The sequence below is a fragment of the Balaenoptera musculus genome, chromosome 5, assembly GCF_009873245.2.
Source record: "Balaenoptera musculus isolate JJ_BM4_2016_0621 chromosome 5, mBalMus1.pri.v3, whole genome shotgun sequence".
NCBI classification, from domain to species: domain Eukaryota; kingdom Metazoa; phylum Chordata; class Mammalia; order Artiodactyla; family Balaenopteridae; genus Balaenoptera; species Balaenoptera musculus.
The window spans coordinates 15068292-15089980 of NC_045789.1; the positions used below are offsets into that span (position 1 = coordinate 15068292).

Below are 21689 nucleotides of genomic sequence, written 5' to 3' on the forward strand. Positions count from 1 at the left end.
GAGATAGACCCATTCACAGGGGAAATGAGGCAGTGATAGACCCATTCACAGGGGAAATGAGGCAGTTGTGTATTCACTGTAGCATAAAGAGAAAGGCAGAGGGTGGTGACAGATGAGGCCATGCGGCAGGCAGGGACCACTGGAGGGACCTGCATGTGGTGCTCAGAAGATTGCACTACACTCAGTGGTCAAAGAAGAACGAGATCCTTGAAATGGTTTATGCAGAGCTGTGATCAGATAAGATTTCAGTCCTCGGTGGCAGTGGGAGTATGAATTTAAGGAGGATAAGACATTGGTGGTTAGTCCAGGTGGGAGACTTTGAGGACATAAACCAGGACAGTATTGTAGGCATGGAGACGAGGGGGCAAAATCAGGAACCATTTGTGATGTAAAGTCAGCAGGACCCATTATAACCATAGAGGAGGGAGAGGAAGGCCCTAGGATGATTCTTATGTATCTGCCTTATATGACCGGGTGACCGATTTCACAGTCTACTTAGGCGGTACAGGAAGAGACAGAATATAGGGAGTTCATTTTTGCTTTTATCTTCAGCACATTGAAATCTTTAATGTGCTATGACATATTTTGAGTTAAATCTACTGAATGGTTAGCACAGATGTCTGGATGACTAGAAATATTTCAACATCAGTATTCAACATTAACCATATCTCCTCTTGGAAGCAGAGGTGACTCTGCTTTTCCTACAAAACCCTCTGCATTCATCTGTCATAACTCTTTCACTGGGTTGTAATCCTTGAATTTTTCTTTTTTAACTCTGTAGTCTCAGACCAGTGTTTGGTCCGTAACCTCTCCATAAGTGTGAGTGAATGAGTGAAGAAGTGAGTGGATAGATTATTTTTTAAAGTCATGTTACTATTTGATTATCAGGAAAAGTTTCTGTTTGGCTTGTTGTCATTCTGATTCTTCTGTTTCAACTCCTAGCACCTTCTACCGGAAGAGTCGCAAGCAGTGGCACGGTCACAGGAGCGGTGGCATCAGCCAACTTGGCCGAAAGGCAGCCCCAGCCCAGGGATGAGGACACCTTGGTGCAAAGGGCCGAGCACATTCCCGCAGGGAAGCGAACGCCGATGTGTGCTCACTGCAACCAGGTCATCAGGTTGGTTATTTGATTTTAAATTTTTCTTGAAAGGACTTAATACCAATATGGATTTTTTTTTTAATATTCTAAAAGATCAGAAATTTTATTAGTGAAAATATTCTTGCTGTATTTCTATATAATAGTATTGAAGTAGACACATATGTATATATACACTTTTGTTAGAATCTATTTTAATAAAAAGTAATTCTGGGCTCTGTGAAAATAAAACTAGAGATACCAATTTAGTCAGTTATTAATTCCTATCAGAACTAAGGGAAAATAATGATTAATGTGGCTTTTCAGAGAATAATAAAATATTAAGACTCAAAGGGACCCCGAAGAACTTCATTATTTCACAAATTATAAAAGTGAGGACTTTCATTTAGATGAAAAATAACTAATGATGTAAAATAAAGAACTTTGAGTCCTTGAGAAAAGAAGATTGGATTTTCAAATACCTAAGCTCTAAAAGATATAATTACCTTCAGATCTATTCATAAATGCTTTACATTTTAGATTGGGTCATAATCTGCTTCTTTAAAATATTTTTTATCCCAGTGTATTTTATTGTTTCTTTAATTCCGATAAGCAGAAAAGGCTAAAAGTAAGCTCTTAAGTGAGTGTATTACACTGGCACTTATAGACCTCAGCGTTTCTGAACAAGTGGCTTTTAAAATGTTATGAGGTTTAGGTGTGAATGTTAACGCAGGGATCCCACCACAGGACCCTGTTGCCTCTGTGAGTTGTCTTGTTGGCAGTAACAGATGATTACTTGAAATGACGGCTCAAGCGCTCTCCTCGTTTTTAATTTACCCCGTTTTGTAATAGGTGAAACAACAGCGCCTCTAAAGCTGAAAAAGGTTAAGACTTACTTGCATTTTCCCCTCCTCTCTTACATAATTATTGCGTAGGATAATGTTTCTAGTTACTACTTAAAATGGAGCCCAGGAAGTCTCAATATCTTATTTAAGAACCAAATATAAATATTCTTCTCCTTAATTCACTACTAAATAATAAATGTGTCAAGAACACAGCACAGAGTACATGATTTTCTAAAAAATAGCTTTTGCCTTTTAAAGGTAGTCTGTGTTCATTGTGACATTTCCAAAATATAGAAAAACAGAAAGCAAAAATAAAAGTTCATACATAATTCCACATCCCAAGGTAACCACTACTAGTATTTTAGTCCACACTTTTAAAACACACACACATAAGGACAGATGTTGTTTTACAGAAATGGAATCATGATATTTTGTAAGCTGTTATTTTTCCCTGAGTTTGTGTTTTCCGCAGCGAGCACCTGCTGTATAAGTACTAGCCAGCAGCCGTGGCAGGAGTAATAATGGTTATGGGGAGAAGGGGAAAATCAGTAGAGGCTTCCAAAGTCTAGCACAGCATCTGACACACAAAAGGCATTCGGTGAATGTTTGACCTGCACAGATCATACATGACTCTAGACCCACTCATCCTTCAGGTCATAGTATCAATTTGGTTAGAGACATTTTTTTAAAAGTACTACTCTAGGGTCTTAACAGAAATATTTAAACTATTATAGAATCTAGTGTGGGACTGCTTTGTCTCAATAAATAAAGCAATGTTTTTAATTACTCACTCTATATAGGGTTATGTTTTTAAGGTTAATGTTAATAAAAATAAGTTTTGACTTGTAACATTGTTTCTGTAAGTTACGGTACTTTGGTTACGGAGACTGGTATGTGGGGATACTATAGTCTGGAGAAAAACACCCTTTGTGGAGACAGCAGTCACTGCTGTTTGTGTCCTGTTGTAATAAGCAAGTGATTACTGGATGGATTAACAAAATGTCAAACCGTATCAGTTTCTGACTCTTGTTGTCTGATTACAAAATTCTGTGGTATCCTACTATCACCACTGCCAGCACATCTGAAAAACTTAGTATGGAGAATATATGAAGATCAAAATAGAAATTACATTCCCCACCCCTAACTGCCATGGTTTCAGTTTTTAATGCTAGCCTAGGATATAATTTTAATGCACAGTCTTCTGCCAAGTAAAATGAATATTATGTTAAAATCATGAATGGCCACCACTTATTGCCCCTTCATCTGTTAAATTTTATACTACTCTGGATTATCTCAGCACTTGTTATCAGTTAAGCATTAGAGCTTCATTTACTGGGGAAGTTAACAGGAACAGGTATTAGCTCATGTCAAGATCCTATAACAGTCATTAACATAGCACATTTGCTTGGTGCTCAAATGCTAAAGCAGCTTGAATAGATTGTGGTCAGTTCAGAGAGCTAGTCAAAGCATAATTCTAGTTCTTGGCCTCGGTGTCAGTATCACTTACCAAAGCAAGGAGGCGTTAGGTCAAGTGACATTCTCTTGGACACCTGTTTTAAAAACAAGCTGCAGTTGTAGGCTTGATACTTTCAATATAGAATATTGTAACCTGGCAGAGCCTGAGAAGTTTAAGATTATTTTATAATTTATATTATTGTTTTGTTTTCCACAGTGTAGTTTACATTATTTGTTTATAATTTATATTGTTTTATATTTATTTTCTAAATGTTTCAAATTTTCAAAAATATTTTTAAGTAAAGGCAAACTAAGGCAAATTTTATGTTTTATTTTATTTTATTTTTTAGAAAAGTTCATTGTTTTTGGAAAATCTCAGAAACCTGGATCACTGAATGTTAGTACTGAACTGATTATCGCTTATTGAACATATTTTTAGCTTAAAACTCCATAGATCATTTTATTTTCCTCTAATGTTTATAATTCTTTGGTTTATTTGAATCTTGAAAAGATTATGGATGTTTTGCCTAAATTGTATTATTTAGGCAATACTTTGATTAGTTAGTTGCCTTTTACAGATGGATAGAATGTTACATTTTAGGAAATTCTACTGAAGCTCTGATTAAATTGCTCTAGAACATTTCCAATCCGTTTATGATAGAAGTACCATTTCTTCGACTCATACTCATGAACAGACTGACTGTTTGGCTGATATAATAGGGAAACAGAAGATCAGGCTACTAATATAGCCAAAGCCATATTTAGTTTCTCTGGTAGAACGGGCTTATGAAAACACTAGCTTATTTCTGAACTGTTAACATCTAGTGGCATTAAAATCCACTTGTATTACATGAAGTTAAATGGACCGTTCACATTTAGCTTCTTAGCATTTTGGTGAAAGAAGTAAGGGATTCACGGTGCTTGATTTCTTCTTTGATATGAAATGCTTAAAAAAAAAAAAATAGCCACAATTGTATTATCCTGTCTTTGCCTACAGTCCAGCACCGGAACAATCACATTCAGACAACTCATTGTTTATTCCAGTGACAGAGAAAATTTTAACATTATTGATTTATTTCCTGCTCACTTATTTTCAAACTTTTCTCATAAGGAGGGCCATCTCAGTTACTCCAGGAAAAAGCCAGCAGAGATTTTGCCTGTCTCACCATCCAGTTCTATCCCTGAGCACTCCATTATTAACAGGTTTTATTTATTTTCCCTTCTGGTTAAGGTTTTACCTGAAAATAAAAGGCTTCTTGGCTTAACGTGTTAGTCCTTCCATTTAAAGAAACAACCAGAGACATAGACCAAGATTTATGAGCAAGGCATAGACCAAGATTTCAGATCTACTGTAGTGAAAAATTGGAAAGAACAAAATGTTCAGCATCTATATGATGTAATATTATGGTGCCATTAAGATGCTGTTTTTGGATAATAATTGTTTAATGTATTCTTAGCATATGCCAGATACTGTGTTAAGAATTTTAACTGAATTCTCATTAAATTCTTATAACCTTGTAAGACAGTTATTATAATTGCCTAATTTCACAGATGAGAAAACTGAGGCACAGAAAAGTTACATATTTGCTGAAGTTACCTAGATAGTAAATGTAAAACCTGCATCTGAGCTCAGATCTTACTGTAAATTATATTCATGCTTTTAACTTCCACTACTTAGGAAAAAGTTATAGTATTAAGATAAAGAAAAGAACTATAGAACTCTAAATAAAATATGATTCTAACTTTGTGTAAAGAAAATACATACCAAGATATATAAATATATAATATATATAAATATTGTGACTGTATGTACATGTAATCATATATACTACTATATTAAATCAGGAAAAAAAACAGCTTAAGCAGACCTGTCATAACTTGAGTGTGGCAAGGTACTCTTCTTCTTCATGTTAGAGTGGGAAAGTGAGAAAGGAGAAAGTAATAGATAGGCTGAACAGTTACAGGTTCTTTCCTCTCCACCAAATGACTTTGTACCCCATACATGCATTCCTAGACTCATAGAGATGACCGAGGGGATGAGAGGTTTACTTTTCCAGTTTCTCGTCTAACTGTAGACGAGACTATAGGATGACTATATTTCTACTTCTCGTAGAAATATAGCCATCCTATAAGCAGTGCTCATTGAGTATTTTATGTGCCACCTCCTTTAAATACCAGTGATACAGAAATCAAAGACATACTTACTCCCTTCCCTTAAGGAAGTTACTGTTATAGACTGAATTGTGTCCCCCCAAAATTCATATGTTGAAATCCTAACCCCCAATATCTCACTCTGACTTTATCTGGAGGTAGGGTCCTTAAGAGGTAAAATGAGGTCATTAGGGTGGGCTCTAATCCAGTATGACTGGTGTCCTTTTAAGAAGAGATTAGGACACACACACATACAGAGGGAAGACCAGGTGAAGGTGACCATCTACAAGCCAAAGAGAGAGGCCTTAGAAGAGTTTAACCCTGGCAACATCTTGGTCTTAGACTTCTAACCTCCAAAACTGTGAAAAAGTTAATTCCTGTTGTTTAAGCCATCACATCTGTGGCACTTTGTTAAGGCAGTTCTAGCAAATTAATACTGTTACACCCTGGTAAAAAATACAGACAAGCAAATCAACAGCCATATCAATGTGGTAAGTCTAATAAAGATACCTCCAGAATCCTGTTGGTGCAAAGAGGAGATATGGGGATTATCTAGCTTCAACAACCAATTACTTTTATTTGAAAGCAATTGCAAGCAATAAAGTTCAATAGTCTACTCATAAAATGATACTTTTATACAACAAATATCCATCGAAAACTATAAAGTGTTAGCTAATGCTAAGGTGGGTAATCATATTGCAATACATAAATGTATCAAACCAACACATGGTGCACCTTACATTTACACAGTGTTATATGTCAATTACATCTCAATTTTTTTTAATATATTAAAAAAAGAAAACTTAAGTGCAAGTTGCCAAACTAGCACCATAGTATATAAATAAGAGGCAGTCCCTGATTTCATGTATTTTATCATCTGATAAGGAAGCCAGAGTCCTGACATAGATAACCATAATGCAGTAATATAAGTGTCATGAGCAGTACGTAGTACCCTTACGGTAATATAAGTAATATATATGTACTGCCCTTATAGCCATAGTAAGGAGTCCTGAATCATGGTACTGAGCAAAAGTCATGAGATATCTATAGGGCTCTAAATTGTCATAGTTGTAAAGTTCAAAAATTAATCTTGCCTCAGGAAAATCTTTAATAATGGGAATTCATTTTGGTGATTTCAATGCTTATATACATATGGATCTGGTATAATATGTCACATCTTCTGCTTGAGTGATCCCTGTAGCCAACTATAAGATTCCATATTTATTTTTGCGCATGTGAGTTATTTTTTATGTGGCTTTGTTTTTAACTTTTGTTAATTAACTTTTGATTTTTTTTAACTTTCTTTTTTTGTTTTTAACTTCTTCTGATGCAGTTCACTTTTGGTTAAATAAAAAATTTTAATCTGTAGTGGCTGGGCCCTGGAGGATTCCAGCTGTCCAGTTCATGATCCACGTCATCTCAGAGAAGTTGGCAAACTTCTCTGATGTTTTCTCCATCTATTTATAGAGTTAAGTTCTATCAGTGAGGGTTACTGTTAAGAATTAAGTAACAAAGGGAAGCAAGAAGTAAGCCTTTGGATCAACAGTGCTGTATGTTACCTTTGAAAGTTAAGAGAGTAAATCCTAAGAGTTCTCATCAACCAGGAAAAATGTTCTTTCTATTTCTTTAATTTTGTATCTGTATGAGAATGGTGGATGTTCAATAAACCTATTGTGGTAATCAAAAAAAAAAAAGAAGAAGAAGAAGTAAGCGTTTGATTTTCAACCTAAATCCCTATTAGCTGTGCCTGTTGAAATTTGCACTTCTTTTCACCTTTCTAACTAAGCTGTTCTTTTCCTCTGAATTATTCCCTTAGCATCCTTCCCTACCTTTCCTTCCATTATTAATAATTTTTTTTTGGCATCAATCTCACAGAAGATGAACAGGGTGAAAAGTTCCACGCCATAGCTCGTCTCTCTCAGCCAATCCGTGCTTCAGCTCTCTCCCCTTCCTTCACTTGTCAGCCAGCAGGGATTTAGGGAGGTTCACCGGTGCAGAGGGCTCGGAGAGGGAGCTGAATACTTCATTCCACTGTGTAGTTATTCAAGCCTGCCGTTCCAGTTCCCAGACGGAAACCCGATCCTACCTGGGACAAGAAGAACGTATCCTGTTAATCCTGTGTTAATGAATTTGTTAGATTAGTCTCTGCTGACACGGACAAGACAGGACTCTGTTATATGTGAGATTTTATTGTTTATACATAACTTCCGTGGCATTGATGGGGGAGGTGCCCTCTCAGCTCAGCCGAGGGGTATCTGCACAGAGCCTGTTTATGCAAGAAAGGAGGTCTGGCAGGAGCACAGGTCACTGTCGGCTCACTGTTTAAAGGTGCAGAGGGAGTTTCTTTACTGTCATTAAGATTGTTCACTATTCAAATTTGATAAAGAAACTTAAGTAAATACCTTAAAATACCCTTTCAGTGGGTTATTTATTTATTTATTTATAGTGGACTCTATCCCAGAAAGCTATCGAAAAGACTTTTTAAGAATATATGAAATATAAGAAAACCTTCTAAATTACAAAAGGGAGCAAAAGAAGAATGAAAATCATGGATGGGACTATTAAAAATGAAGACTGGAGAAAAATTTGTCATTGTGTCTGGACAGTAGTGACATGTATACTTGCCTATGGTTAGACTGAATCTGGCTGTAAGCCTTCTAGCAGCTGACCAAAAAAAAAAGAAAATTAATTTTGCAAATTACTGTTCAGTGAGATTAAAAAACAAAAATCTCTTCCTCAGAAAAAGCAAAACCGTTCTTGTTACAAAAACCTGAAAGGAACTTCTCGCAGGAATCTGTGTAAAAATGGCCATGTGTGATCTCACAAACAGCACTCTCGACAGCAGCTTCCAGGAAGAGCAGGGGTGGATTTCGTGGAGCTGTCTCCTTTCAGAAGTGTCAGCGCAGACTGCCGGTGTCGCACTTGGCACCCATCATTAAAGGAGTTCTCCTGTGGGACGGGCCAGGCCCCGTCTGCTCCGATTCACGGAACAGGGCTCTCTGAGTTGATCTCAACACATATTTTAGAAAGTCTAGAAAATGCAGTCAGCTGTTCTTAAATGTCTTTTTTTTTTTTTCTCAGATGAAGTTTGTTAAATATTTGGTAGCACTGATGGCATGTTTCAAGAGGAAAACTCTTTCTTCCAAGTGCATACTAACACGCTTTAACAGAAAGTGGAAATGGGGATTGAATTGAGTTCTTCTGCAAACTGAAGAGTCAGTCAATAAGGATACTGGCCGCAGGGGCTATCTGCCCTTCTGGATGAGCTGAAGATGTGCCCTGATAGATTCACCCTAGTAAATAGTTTAGAATCTGCTTTTATGTCCAGGCAGATCATAGCATGAAACCCTAAAGTTCTACCATACTCTGCGTATGGTCACAGTAAATTTAGCCTGGCAGATTTTTCAGGCATACATGGTGAGATACCTACCTGGTGGAAAAGCTAAGTGCGCTCCTAAAACTTTGTCTGGCTTTGAGCATTGTGACTCTGGCTTATCTTTGAAGGTAAACTACTTGCCAGGTATATACTGAGAAAATGAAATGAAGTCTTGAGTAGAACTTTTGTTTATAAACCAGTTACAAGTTGAGGGACAGCCTACCAAAAGCAACATATTCGGTTACAGAATAAGTGATCTGTAGCCCTTTTTTTTTTTCCTGTCAGGAATTAGTTAACAAAGGCATTCCTTGTTAGTGGTAACAAAAATGGTACCCTAAAGTTTAAAAATAATAAACTACTTTTCTCAAATGTTAAGAGAGTTGCATGCACTAGCTTATACAAAATGGCATCATATTAGTAATAAGAAACAAGTTAACAAAAAGTAGGTAAAAAATACCCTCTTATCCCCACAGAACACATTTTAATCATTCATCAAGGACCTTTCTACTTACCTGACTCTTGCAGAATTAGGTGCTGGTTCTGAGAAAACAACAGTGTGTTTGCAAAGAAATTCCCAACGGAAGATAGTTACTGAATACCAAGGTTTCTGTTATTGTCAAAGGCTAAAAAATGTTTCGACTTTGTGATGCTTGTTACTGTGACTTTTCCCACTAGTCATATCCTATGCTTCCTAAGAATTAGTTACCCTGTGGTTACTCAGTGATGATAATTGATGGTAGTGTGATCAGAGACAGAATTATCATTTGACTAGAGCAGTGTAATAGAAAGCAGGAAATTCAGCTTCTGGCCTTCATTCAATCCGCGATTTTACGATACATGTCATACCTTGTGAACATTCTCTATCTCGGCTTCTCCATCTGTTAAACTGAGTTCATAATAACTGCCCTGGTCTGTCTCACAGGAATGTTGCATGGACAAATTAGATAAGTGTAAAAGTGCCTTGGAGGTAAAGCCACTCCTGTGAATAAAAATTAGTGTGATGTAGCTACTGAAAAGTATGTCGCAGAGGCTAGAAAGGTTAATCTCCGCAGGCTTCATGACTAGATAAAGCTTCATAATGGATTCCTGTCAAGCAAACCAAACCCATCTTATCAGTTCATGGCTGTATAGTATTTAATGGAAAAAAATCACTTTACAAACATTTCGTACCTTGATACAAATGTGCATTAAAAATCAGTCATGCTTGAATTAAATAAAACCTTTCTAAGTAGCTTCAAACCATCTCTAATACCCAGTTGATAATTTCTGTAGTCATTTTGGAGGGGGAGGATTTGGTGTGTTTCACAAAGTTGAGAAATAAGTATAAGAAACAATGTATGGGGAAGAGAAATTGACTAGAATGTTTTTTCCGGTAATTAATTGTTACTGTTTTTAAGACGCTGACATTACCAAATTGAGCTTTTTTTCCTTTTGTTTATTTTATGGAAACTTCAAACTCTCATTTCTGCCTAGCCCATATATTTTTTTCCTGGTTACTTCATTGTCTGTCACAGTTAATATTCTCATTCTCAGTCGCAATCATGACGCACTCACTCATTGCAGCTCAGAAAACCTAACTACCAAATCCCTTGAATACAGAAAACCGGGGGGCAGAGATGGCCTTTCTTGAAGGAATCCCTTCAGGGCTTATTCCTCCCGCCTGTTCTTTTCACTTCAATGCGCAGAGTTCCTAGGTAAATTTCCAGCACCCTTGAGAAGGAGAATTGAGCAAGTATTTAATTGTTTGGACATTGCGAACAAGAGGTCCTCTTCAGGCTAACTAGAAACCTTTATTCCTAAGCCAACTTGATCTCTTTTCTTTTGGCAGGGGGCCATTCCTAGTGGCACTGGGGAAATCTTGGCACCCAGAAGAATTTAACTGTGCTCACTGCAAAAACACGATGGCCTACATTGGATTTGTAGAGGAACAGGGGGCCCTGTATTGTGAGCTCTGCTATGAGAAATTCTTTGCTCCTGAATGTGGCCGATGCCAGAGGAAGATCCTTGGAGTAAGTATTGGAAACCTTTTCACTCTGAGTGAGTTTTAAAGCAGAACAGTTTTTTGGTATGAAACCCTTCTGTCTTTTTTACTTTCTATTTTCTTCTTGCTTGATCCCCTCTCTGCTTTCATCACTATTTATTTTTGTAAAACAAAACTAAATAGACCTCTGTAGAAGTATATCAGACTCATGGGGTTAAGTTGTCTTTGGTTTTGTCTTACTGAGTGCTGGCTTGTCTGGTGAAAGTCTAGCCACTGTGGGGAAAAAATAATTTACTGTGGGTGTGCTACCTCAACAGGACCCTGTTTGCTCAGGAATGAAGAGGTCACACAGGACCACACACATCTGAGTTCTCAGAATTGACACCTTCACTGTTTTAAATTAAATTCCATCGCTTTTATAAGAGCGGCACTTCCCCATTTGTCAGGGTTCAAGCTCAGGGCACAGATCTCATGAAATATATAAAACATGAGGCTTATAAATGATATATTTGTCTTGAACGCATATAATGTTTAAAAATATAACCTCAGTTTTATGAGAGTATACATGTGATAGAAAAATAATCAAGCCACACCTTTTTTTTTTAACAAAAAGGGAGTAATTTAGGATTCAGATACATAATAAATAATGATGAATTAATGAATTTCCTGCTCTGGAATACCCAATTAGCAGTTGTGAAGTAAGGGTAAGGCATTTCCTATGGGTGACCAGGAGTTGAAATTTTACTTTAGAAGCAGCCAAGGTGCTTGGACTCATACGAAACTCATACAACTCATGCAAAATTTGGAAATCACATTGCTGAGTTCTAATATGCTCAATATGAAAATACAATAATGAAACTGTAATTCATACCAATTGAGAGAAAAGCTAGTATGAATTATTGAGTAACCTTAATTTTAGAATACATCTTTAAATGGGTCTAAAACTTTGAAGACACTTTAAAATTATAAATATACTCCTGGAATATTTCTATATTATTAATTTGTACAATATGTGAAGAGGAAAAGAGGAGAGTGATTCAGGCTGTACCTTTACAAATGACAAATAATAAGTAGGATACATTAATACCGTTTTAGTATATAAATGTATTCCATGAGTTCTAGAATGATTAATAAAGTCGAGTAAGAGTCTTAGCACCAAATGAGGTTCTAGGAAATGGAAATTTTAAACTCATTGCTTCAGACATGGGCCAGAACTTCACTAAAGGGACAGATTTTCTGGATTGTGTTTTAGTTTGATAACCTATTAAAGAAGGGATAGTAATCTGTCTCAAGGATAGAAAGTTGAATAGATACTAGAAGCCTTGGGAAATGATTTGGTTGAATGTCTACTTGTACATGTTCATGGTGATCTCTTTGGATATAAATAACTGCCGTTTCTTCCCAAAGCCCTTCAGTAGTGAAATATGGCATTTTCTATGGCAAATAACTTATCTATATCATTTTCTTTTTTTTTTTTTTTGTCTTTTATTTTGACAATATTTTTTATTAGAAAAGAAAATATTTCACTCTACAACAATTAGAAAATACAAAACACGTAAAGAATAAAATTAAAATGATCTATATATTTACCAGTCCCAGATAACCTTAGGATGTGTTTTCTTCCAGTTTGCTCCTTATGAGTAATTCATTTACAAAATTGTAACCATACTTTATGTATAGCCTCCTCCTTTTTGTGATAAATGTTGTGGAAAGAGTAAATTCCTGTATTGTTAACTATTCTTCAAAAATGATTTTTAATGACTCCATCTCGTTCTGTCAATTCAAAGAAACAATTCCTTGCAAAACCAACTCCCCAGAACTTCTTTTACTAATTAAAATCTGGCCCAAGTCTTTGATACTTGGTATATGTAACCATAGGACTATTGCTGACTAGAATCCATGCTTTATGGTTCAAATTTTAGACACTCATATGAATGTGTGCTTAGTACAGTCATAGCTGATTTCCAAGATCCTAAACATGTGTTAAACATGATTGGGTTACACTGATTAAGTTGTTGCTTCCATTGTGCGATACAGTGTAGGCTTGTTTTAGTTTTTAAGTGTTTTGCCATTCCTCCATGACATTTTCAAGATAATACTGTGAAATCTTTACAAGTTAATGTTTCCTGACACTCTTTCAGGGAAAGCAGAATGTAGTGTAGCAAACACTTATGAAATGCTTACTTGGATTCACCACATTTATAATGTTTAAATAACACTAATCATTCTTTAAGTAAGTTTATTGATGTGTATTTGTGAAAGTGCATATTTTATATGATGCATCAGTTTAGATGATTTGTGAGTCTGTCCTTCAATACCTCTAGTTCATTAGATGAGAAGCTTAGGCAAAGACAAAGCATGTGTGTCTACTTTGGGTCAGTTTAAAAGGACTGTATTGGTACAGCTAGTAGAATAATCATAATCTTTCTTTACATCCATTTCCTTTCTATAACAGGAAGTCATCAATGCTTTGAAACAAACTTGGCATGTTTCCTGTTTTGTGTGTGTGGCCTGTGGAAAACCTATTCGTAATAATGTTTTTCACCTGGAGGACGGTGAGCCCTACTGTGAGACTGGTAAGATCCTAAAGCCAGGAGTTTCTTAAGTTTTGAATGAAGACAAAGCATTATCCCTTATAGTGCTATAAAGCTGAAAGGAAATATTAGGCAAAATAGTTTTGCTGGATGTTCTAGGAGCGCTTAATGTTGCTTTGAATATATAGCAAAAGAACTATGTAAGATTTGTACGTGACTTGGTCAGAACATATTCCCAGCTTCATTAAGAGAAATGACCATGTAAGCAATTTAGAAAACTATTATTCTTGAATCCCAAATAACTTCTGGATATAAATCCTACCAAATCGTGTCGCTTAAAGCCACCTCTTACACTCCACTAGTGAACTTTTAGTGGTTATAAAAATGAGAAATATTCAACTTTTGAATATAGTAGTGATATGCTCTTGAAGACCACTGCTTTGACAACAAATTGGAAATCCTTTGTTACTTTTACTGAATGGGAGGGTAATTGTGGTTTGGACTGCTCCCTTGGTTAAGATTATTATTATTTTTTTTTATAAATTTACTTATTTATTTATTTTTGGCTGTGTTGGGTCTTCGTTTCTGTGCGAGGGCTTTCTCTAGCTGTGGCAAGTGGGGGCCACTCTTCATCGCGGTGTGCGGGCCTCTCACTATCGCGGCCCCTCCCGTTGTGGAGCACAGGCTCCAGACGCGCAGGCTCAGTAGTTGTGGCTCACTGGCCTAGTTGCTCTGCGGCATGTGGGATCCTCCCAGACCAGGGCTCGAACCCGTGTCCCCTGCATTAGCAGGCAGATTCTTAACCACTGCGCCACCAGGGAAGCCCCAAGGTTATTTTTTAAAAAACAGGCTCTAAAGACCAGTCTACAACATTTGTCCTATTACCTAAACTCTGAACACTTCCTTTTCCTTCCCAGAGGCTATAAGTGAGCTTTCTTAGCACTTATTTATTAATATTATCCTTACTTAGATGTTACTACTCCACATACATGTTTCAAAAAATAAAATATTTTTCCTTTATTATGCCTCCACTCAGTACCCCTGCATTGCCACTATGGGGTTTTATTGTTGTTCTACCTTGCAATTCAAAGGGTGGTGCTGGACAAAGGGAATAGTCCATGGTAGTCAAGTTAAAGAAGCAGTCAGCTTCTAATTTGAGGCTGGTCAACATGACTTGACCCTTCTTTGCCCAGTCTAATTAGTAAATTCTAACAGTTCTACCCCCAGTGGATATGGAATTCATTCATTTCTCTCACCTCCACTGTCCCCACTAAATCCAGTTCACTGTCATTCTTTGCCTGGGCATTATAATTGCCAGCCAGAATGGTTTATCTTCTTCCGCCCCACCCTCAGATAGCTACGGTAATACTTGCGTGAATGTGAATCAGCTTGTGCTTGACACCCTTATGGCTTCCACTAGAGTAAAAACTATACTCCTCCCTAGGGCCAGCGTTGCCAACCTCATCTCCTCCACCTGATTTTCTGTCACTGGATTCTAGCCATACCCGGCCCCTTGGTTGTTTCTGAACCTGCTGGTTACTTCCGGCCTCAGGGCTTTTGTACTTGCTATTTCTTCTGACTGGAATGTCCTTCCCCAGCTTTTCTGAGGTGATTTCTCCCCCCCTTTTTTTCAAGTCACAGCACAACTGTTTTCTCCTCAGGGAAGCCTTTCCTAACCCCCTCTAGAGTGTAGTATTATACACCTCCCCCAATTGTTCTTTATCGCATCACTCTTTTCTTCCTTTATGGTCTTTGTCACAATCTGAAGTTGTTTATTATCATTTATTTTTAAAATATAATAAATGACGACATCCTGCTCCCGGTGAGACTGTAAGCCCCATGAGGTGAACAACCCCGTCTGTCTTCTCCCCTGTGCCCCCAGCCAGTGCCTAGTACAGCGCCTGGCGCACAGTGGGGCTCTGTGGGTGCGTGTTGAACAGCTGGCACTGAGCAGTATTGGGGATTGCTGGAAAGGTGGCTCACGCCGCGGGTGGTAGCCTACTTTCTCCTCCAGCCCAGGTGGGATTAGAAGTGTCCAGAGTCACAGAGTGAACCATGAGTGAACACACATAGTAAGAGCAGCTGCAGAAAGAAAAGAAAATTGCCAGTAAGTTCTAATGTAGTGATAATACAGAGACATCTTGTCAAAACTGCTTTCTTCAGAAGGAAGATATTAATATTTTATGACTCTAATCTGTGTCAAGTAAGAGGTGTTCTCTGGCTAAGTATTTTCTGCATGAAGTCATAAAATGGAAAAGAAAATATGGCAAAAGAAATAGTGGCTAATATTGTTGTGATACAGTCCAGCCAGAAACTCAGTCACAGCATTCATTCATGGAGGTTTCCTGTGACTTGTTTTTCTTCCTTACCAAGTCAGATGTGCTATGAAATTTGCTAATATCAGGTATTTCTTCTTCATTTATGGTCATTGGTCTTACTGTTACTAGTCACTGGAAGTTCTCTTATATTTTATTGAAACAATCATGTCTGTTGATAACTTATCAGAGAACAGTGCTCTTCTTCATGCCTATCTGGGCACTCAGGAAGTTGGACAGACCTGAGGAGTATTATATGGAAGAATATAATAGAGGATGTTAAGCTGCGTATATAACGTTTACCAAGGGTAACCTGAGATATACTACGCGTGTATCTCAAGTCAAATTTTACGACATCTGAAAATTTTCCAGTTACTAGTAACTTTGTCTTCATCATCTCATTTAATTCCCATTTTGCTGCTCTTTTCTAAAACCTATCATTCTAAAGCTTTGTCATGTTTAAATTGTGTCTATCCCTACCCCTGCCCCAATACAGATTATTACGCCCTGTTTGGCACTATATGCCACGGATGTGAGTTTCCCATAGAAGCTGGTGACATGTTCCTGGAAGCTCTGGCCTACACCTGGCACGACACTTGCTTTGTGTGCTCAGTAAGTAAACTCTTGTTTCCGACGTGAAGGAGCGCGGTACGGCCGGTGCCAGCCTCAGCACTAAACGGAAATAACGGTTTTTATATCTTTCAGTACTTCAAACCTAGAAATATTTTTACAGTGATTTTGAAAATTGTTTATGAAAATTTTCAGTACGTTTTGAAATTGTTTGGCACAGAATATGATGTTTACCCCTTTAGAGAAAATCCTATTTTTGATACATTTTTGTCTATAAGGAGAAGCTATATATTTCTTAAAAAAATAAGAGCCTTTTACTTTTTTTAAACTAGGTTTTACTGGAGTGTTTTTAGTAATTTATGAAAACATAGGTACTTCTTAAAATAGAAGTAAACTGTTATAAAAATCTATTACTGACTTAACACTGAAAGTAAACTGTATGTTGATCCATTTCCTTCCTTAGTAATAGTCTATGGATGTTCTTTTCTTTTTGAGACTATAATAAACTTGTAGTAACATATTTACCTCTTTCATTTGATATTTTAATATTTTTGGTTTTATTTTTAACGATGAGTATAGATTCAGAGATTAACATGAACCTAAGATATATATTTTTTAAATTTAGAAGTAAATATCTAATAAAGTATTCTGTTCAGATGTTTGTTTTTTAAAATTATATTTAATATTTCTAATAGTTTTTAATACCCATTGTAGGAAGGGGAAAAAGGCTTGTTAATTGAAGTCAAATAATTTCCTCAAACATTACCATTGAACCCTGTCTTGTTTTACCTCATCCATCTCTTAGATTTCATAAAATCTGTAAGAAGCAACAACTTTTAGCAGATTTGCCTCCTCCTATTCTCTGGTAGATCTGCTCGGGAGCATTAAAATTAACAAAGACAGTAGGAAAAATAAGAAGACACAAGTGTGAATAGTTAACTTACGACATAACTTCCAGCAGCCAGATATTGACTAGGGTTTTCATTTTAAGAAACAAAGAAATGAATTAAAAAGAACTGTCAGGTATTCTGTGACTGTATATTTAGGGGCTTGGGAATGTGTGGCAAAGCAACTGTGCTGGGTTTTTTGGGTTGCATCTCTGAATGCTTTGTTTCTCTACAGTAGGAGGCAGATTTAAAACATTGGCTAGACTCTGAGAATAGAAATTATATTTAACGTGACCTATTTATGTGTTAATTTTTTCACTAGGGCCAAGTAGTCATTCCCAATAGAGAAAAATAATGATCAGTGAGTTTAAATAAATTAGAATGCATTCCAGGAAAAAGTCATTCTTCATTGCTTTTGAAAGATTCCATGGAATATAATAGTAATCGTGAAATGTTAGGGGGTCTAACACAACCAACTAAAGTGCTTTGTCATGTTATCCATTGGGTAATAAAAATCATTTTCCCCTTGTTAGGCGTACTTGATAAAATAATGATATTCTCTCAAATAGTGCTTCTTTTTCAGGTATGTTGTGAAAGTTTGGAAGGTCAGACCTTTTTCTCCAAGAAGGACAAGCCACTTTGCAAGAAACATGCTCACTCTGTGAATTTTTGAAAGTCAACAGTCCAGGGGAAGAGAAGAAATTTGAAGAGAAAGAGGAGAATTTAAATCACCGATTAAGTTTTAGATTTAATATTTATATGGAGTTTTGAAAAATAATAGTGGCCCTGAAGGGATAAATTCCAAGCTTTGAAAACCAAGTCTATGAGGAAATATCTGGCTTCGTAAAGTAAAGAGACAGTTTGGTGTTTATTATTACTTTTTTTCCTGCATTTTCTGCCCATAAAATAACTTTTATAAAAACCAGTTTCCTGGTTGACTGTTAAATTCATCTTAGAATAAATCAGTGAAGAATTAAATTTTAGAATAAAAACCTTCAACCTCTATGCTGAAATAATTATACCTTCTTTCCTTACTAGGTAGTTGTGAGTAAATCTATAAAAGGCAATAAAAATGCCTTACAGTTAATTAATAAGTGAAGCATTGTGTTTTTTTTAAAAATAGTGTTTATCTTTAAAACAGTAAATAGGAGTTTAAACAGAATTTTATCAGTAGTAGGTGTCAGGGTTTTTTAAACTGTATACTTTTTTTTTTTTTTTGTCTTTACCGTTGATCATTCCAGTAGGAAAGGCCAATGAGATTTTGATCAGAATGTGTGATGCCCAAAAGAGATGTTATATTTTTCTCTGATCCCCTCCACCCCAAAAAAGCTACCATATAGCTTATAAACTTTTAATTTTTGCCTTTTATTAAAATATGACCATTTCTATTCATTGTGTATGTTTCACCACCTATATTAGTCAAACTATTTTTTTTCCCTTCCCCATGCTGAGGTAAAGAGCTTGTTGAATAACTTTGGACTCTGAAAGTTTTCTCTGTCTTTAAAGAGAATAAATAGAAAAGAATGCGGTTGGGAATTATGGTAAATCAGAGGATTAGATCAGAAAATTTTTAAAATTCCCCCTTTTTGGACAATGAATCAATTAGATCAGTTTCAGAGTTATACTACTGACTGATGAAGGTTTGAAATTTCTCTTTGCAGAATAATTTTTTTCTTTAGTTCTACATTGGAAACATAAAAGATTGGCTTGAGGATGTGATAAAAATTTAGATTTTTTTTTCTTTTGGTAGTTCTTTCTCAATAATAAATGAACCACTTCCAAATGTAATCATGAATTTTGGGATTCACAGAGGTTTGATAGTATAGAGAGGAATGTGATTAATTATTCAGACCAGCCTTTCTTTGTTCTTTTCATTTTAGGGAAAAAATTATGTAGATACCACAGGAAGACAGAGAAGCAATTGTGGTAAAATTGTGGGTCCTATTGATATTTGAGAAAAGAGATTATGGCATTTGATAGTTTTATTCTTTCTTTGTTACCAAAATGGACAAAAGCCCATGATCACATTGAGTTATCATTTAAGTTTGTTTGGGGAAGGGTGCTTTTATAGTTGACACTGAGCCCCAAGCCCTGCCTGTCCCATCAGTCACTTGCGACTTCACTTCCATTGTGTGCATGTTTGTTAGAGAGGGGGGTTTTACGCTATAATATTTGTTTAACCTCCCTAAGAACTTTTCAAGGTATCTGTCCTGAAAGCTGCTAATTTATTGTCTAGCAGACTTATATGCAGATAATAATTAACTGGGGATAAAAGAATGAGAAGGGTGACACAAAGTAGCAAACTGAATGGTTCACCAATAGCAACCCCAAACTACTTCCTCACCCTGCATCTGTAGGGAGGCAGGAAGTTTTCTGTTGTTTGTTTTCTAAAAGCTGGAACTGAATTGTGCGTTATTTCCCATTGCTGCTGAAACCACCTGTAGAAGACATGCCGGCTCTGTGCATTGTCACGTTACCTTAGTGTCAGTCCTTTGCTTTACACAACATAAAGTTGGTGGTTTTGTTTCAGTGTGGTAGAGATTTGTTGTTGTTGTTGTTGTTATTTAGTTTTGCCTTTACAGATTATATGCCAAGATAGTATTTGATAAGTCAGTGGCATTGGAATGGCATTTGGGTATTTCCTTCAAAGAATTTTATTTCATCTGGATTTCTTATAAAGTTATCTTACATTAAGCATTTCATTTTTATTACACTTTTCTTTCTGCATATTATTCATGGAGCATAATGTTGCATTTCTCTAAATTTTATCCCTAAAAGGATAACGTCGCTTCCTAACTTAACATTTTGTCTTTGTGCTTTGTCCTTCTCTTCTGTGGCAAAGCCTTCTTCTGTCTATTCCTAAAACAGTTAATCCTGTGAAATAAATATTGATTATAACCCAGAAGAATCTCTGTATTTTACAGTGGGGAATGCCATATTTAATACACCAGCATTAATCTTTTAATAACTGGCAGAGAGCACTTTAATCTTCTGGTGAGCTCCCTGAATATTTATTTTTCTGATTATAAATATTCCATGTCAGTAGCATTTTTTTAATTATTACCTCTTTATTGTAGAGCATTACTTTTAGTCTCTCTAGATGTATATTTTGGAATGTTGTGCTTAGGATAATACAGATTAAGATCACAGTACATGACTCTAAAGCATCCCCTGCTTGAATTCCCCAGTTTCCAGATGTTAGTGATCGGTTCAAATGTACAGCATTTCTACAGGGACGGAATGTTGCTCACTGAAGTAGCAGCCTAAAAATAATGCCCTCTGCATATGCTTGTAGCATTCGTATTTCCTATTGATTCAGATACAGTTAGAGTCTAAAACTAAAACCTGATCATTTGGTCACTGTATGAAGACAAGTAGAAATAAGAGTTTAATCTTCAAAATATTAGTTCAGCATTATGTTTAAAAATCATCTATACAAAAAGGCATTCGTGGTACCATTTTCAAGGACCACTTTTATAGAAAATAATTCCTCCTCCCTGTTCAAGTGTGAATCTAGAGTTATATTAACATTTTTGTGATATTTGGAGTTTAGTCATTCCTATTGAAAGGAGAAGCTTTTCAGACATAAGGGAAGGGAAAACACACTGAATGATTTTACACAAATTTAATGTGGCTTCATTTTGTCCCCCATCACCCCCCCAAATGTTTTAAGGTTTTGGGTTTGGATTTTCAATGTGTCATTTGCCTTATGTGTTAACCTCTATCTGCTGTTTCTTTACATTTTGCAATTTGTATATGTCCGTGCTGTTTTGCTTTTGGATACATTTTCTAATTAAAAACCACATGAGAAATATAATCAGTATAGTAATACCTTAATGTGCACACACTTAGTAAATAAATGGCTACAGTGATGTAGACAGGCTTTCCTGGTTTTTCTTTTTGGGTGGCAAGTGGTTTCCATTAAGTCATGGGAAAAAAATCATGTCCACAGGATAGGCTGAGATGTGATAATTCTCAGGAGAATTCCTCTTTTATGGTATTTGCCTATCAAAATGTCCCAGAAACAATATGTTTGAAAATACTGTCACTTTTATTCTATTTTATTCCGTATTTATGCTCTGCATGTGGCATGTGCACAATAAATGGTTGTGAATAGATAAGTAAGCTCTAATTGTCTTTCTTTTAAAAATATTTATTGCTGAAATCATTTATTGGAGTAACCTGTCCTATCAAGCATTATATTGTACCATATATCATATTCAAACAACATCAGTCGTCATCTGCATTTTCATGTCTTTCATTGACCAGGGTACGTTACTTCATTTTTAACTCATCCTGATCTCATTAGCTAACTTTTCTGTAACTAGGTAGGCTCACCTATTCCTTGTTTGTTCATTGCTTTCAGATTTTTTTTCCAACTGTGTAAATTTGAGAGGAATGTTTCTGTTGCAGGCTGTATATTGGAATAAAAGACAAATTCAAGTGTATTTGCTCACAGTATATGAAACTCCAGAAGCCAAACTTATAAGAACATCAAGT

At 36.1% G+C, this 21689-nt stretch overlaps 1 protein-coding gene across 9 annotated transcripts in view; it reads left to right on the forward strand.

Annotated features, from left to right (window-relative positions):
- The window catches only part of PDLIM5 (PDZ and LIM domain 5), a 208990-nt gene extending 187680 nt beyond the window's left edge, over positions 1-21310 (forward strand). For all 9 annotated transcript variants that reach the window (XM_036852954.1, XM_036852957.1, XM_036852964.1 and 6 more), the window contains 5 exons: positions 943-1117; positions 10731-10911; positions 13339-13459; positions 16229-16344; positions 17773-21310. In XM_036852954.1, coding sequence (XP_036708849.1) covers positions 943-1117; positions 10731-10911; positions 13339-13459; positions 16229-16344; positions 17773-17862 — 683 coding nt within the window. In that variant the 3' untranslated portion in view covers positions 17863-21310. The remainder of the gene's footprint in view (positions 1-942; positions 1118-10730; positions 10912-13338; positions 13460-16228; positions 16345-17772) is intronic.
- Positions 21311-21689: the final 379 nt, after the last annotated feature.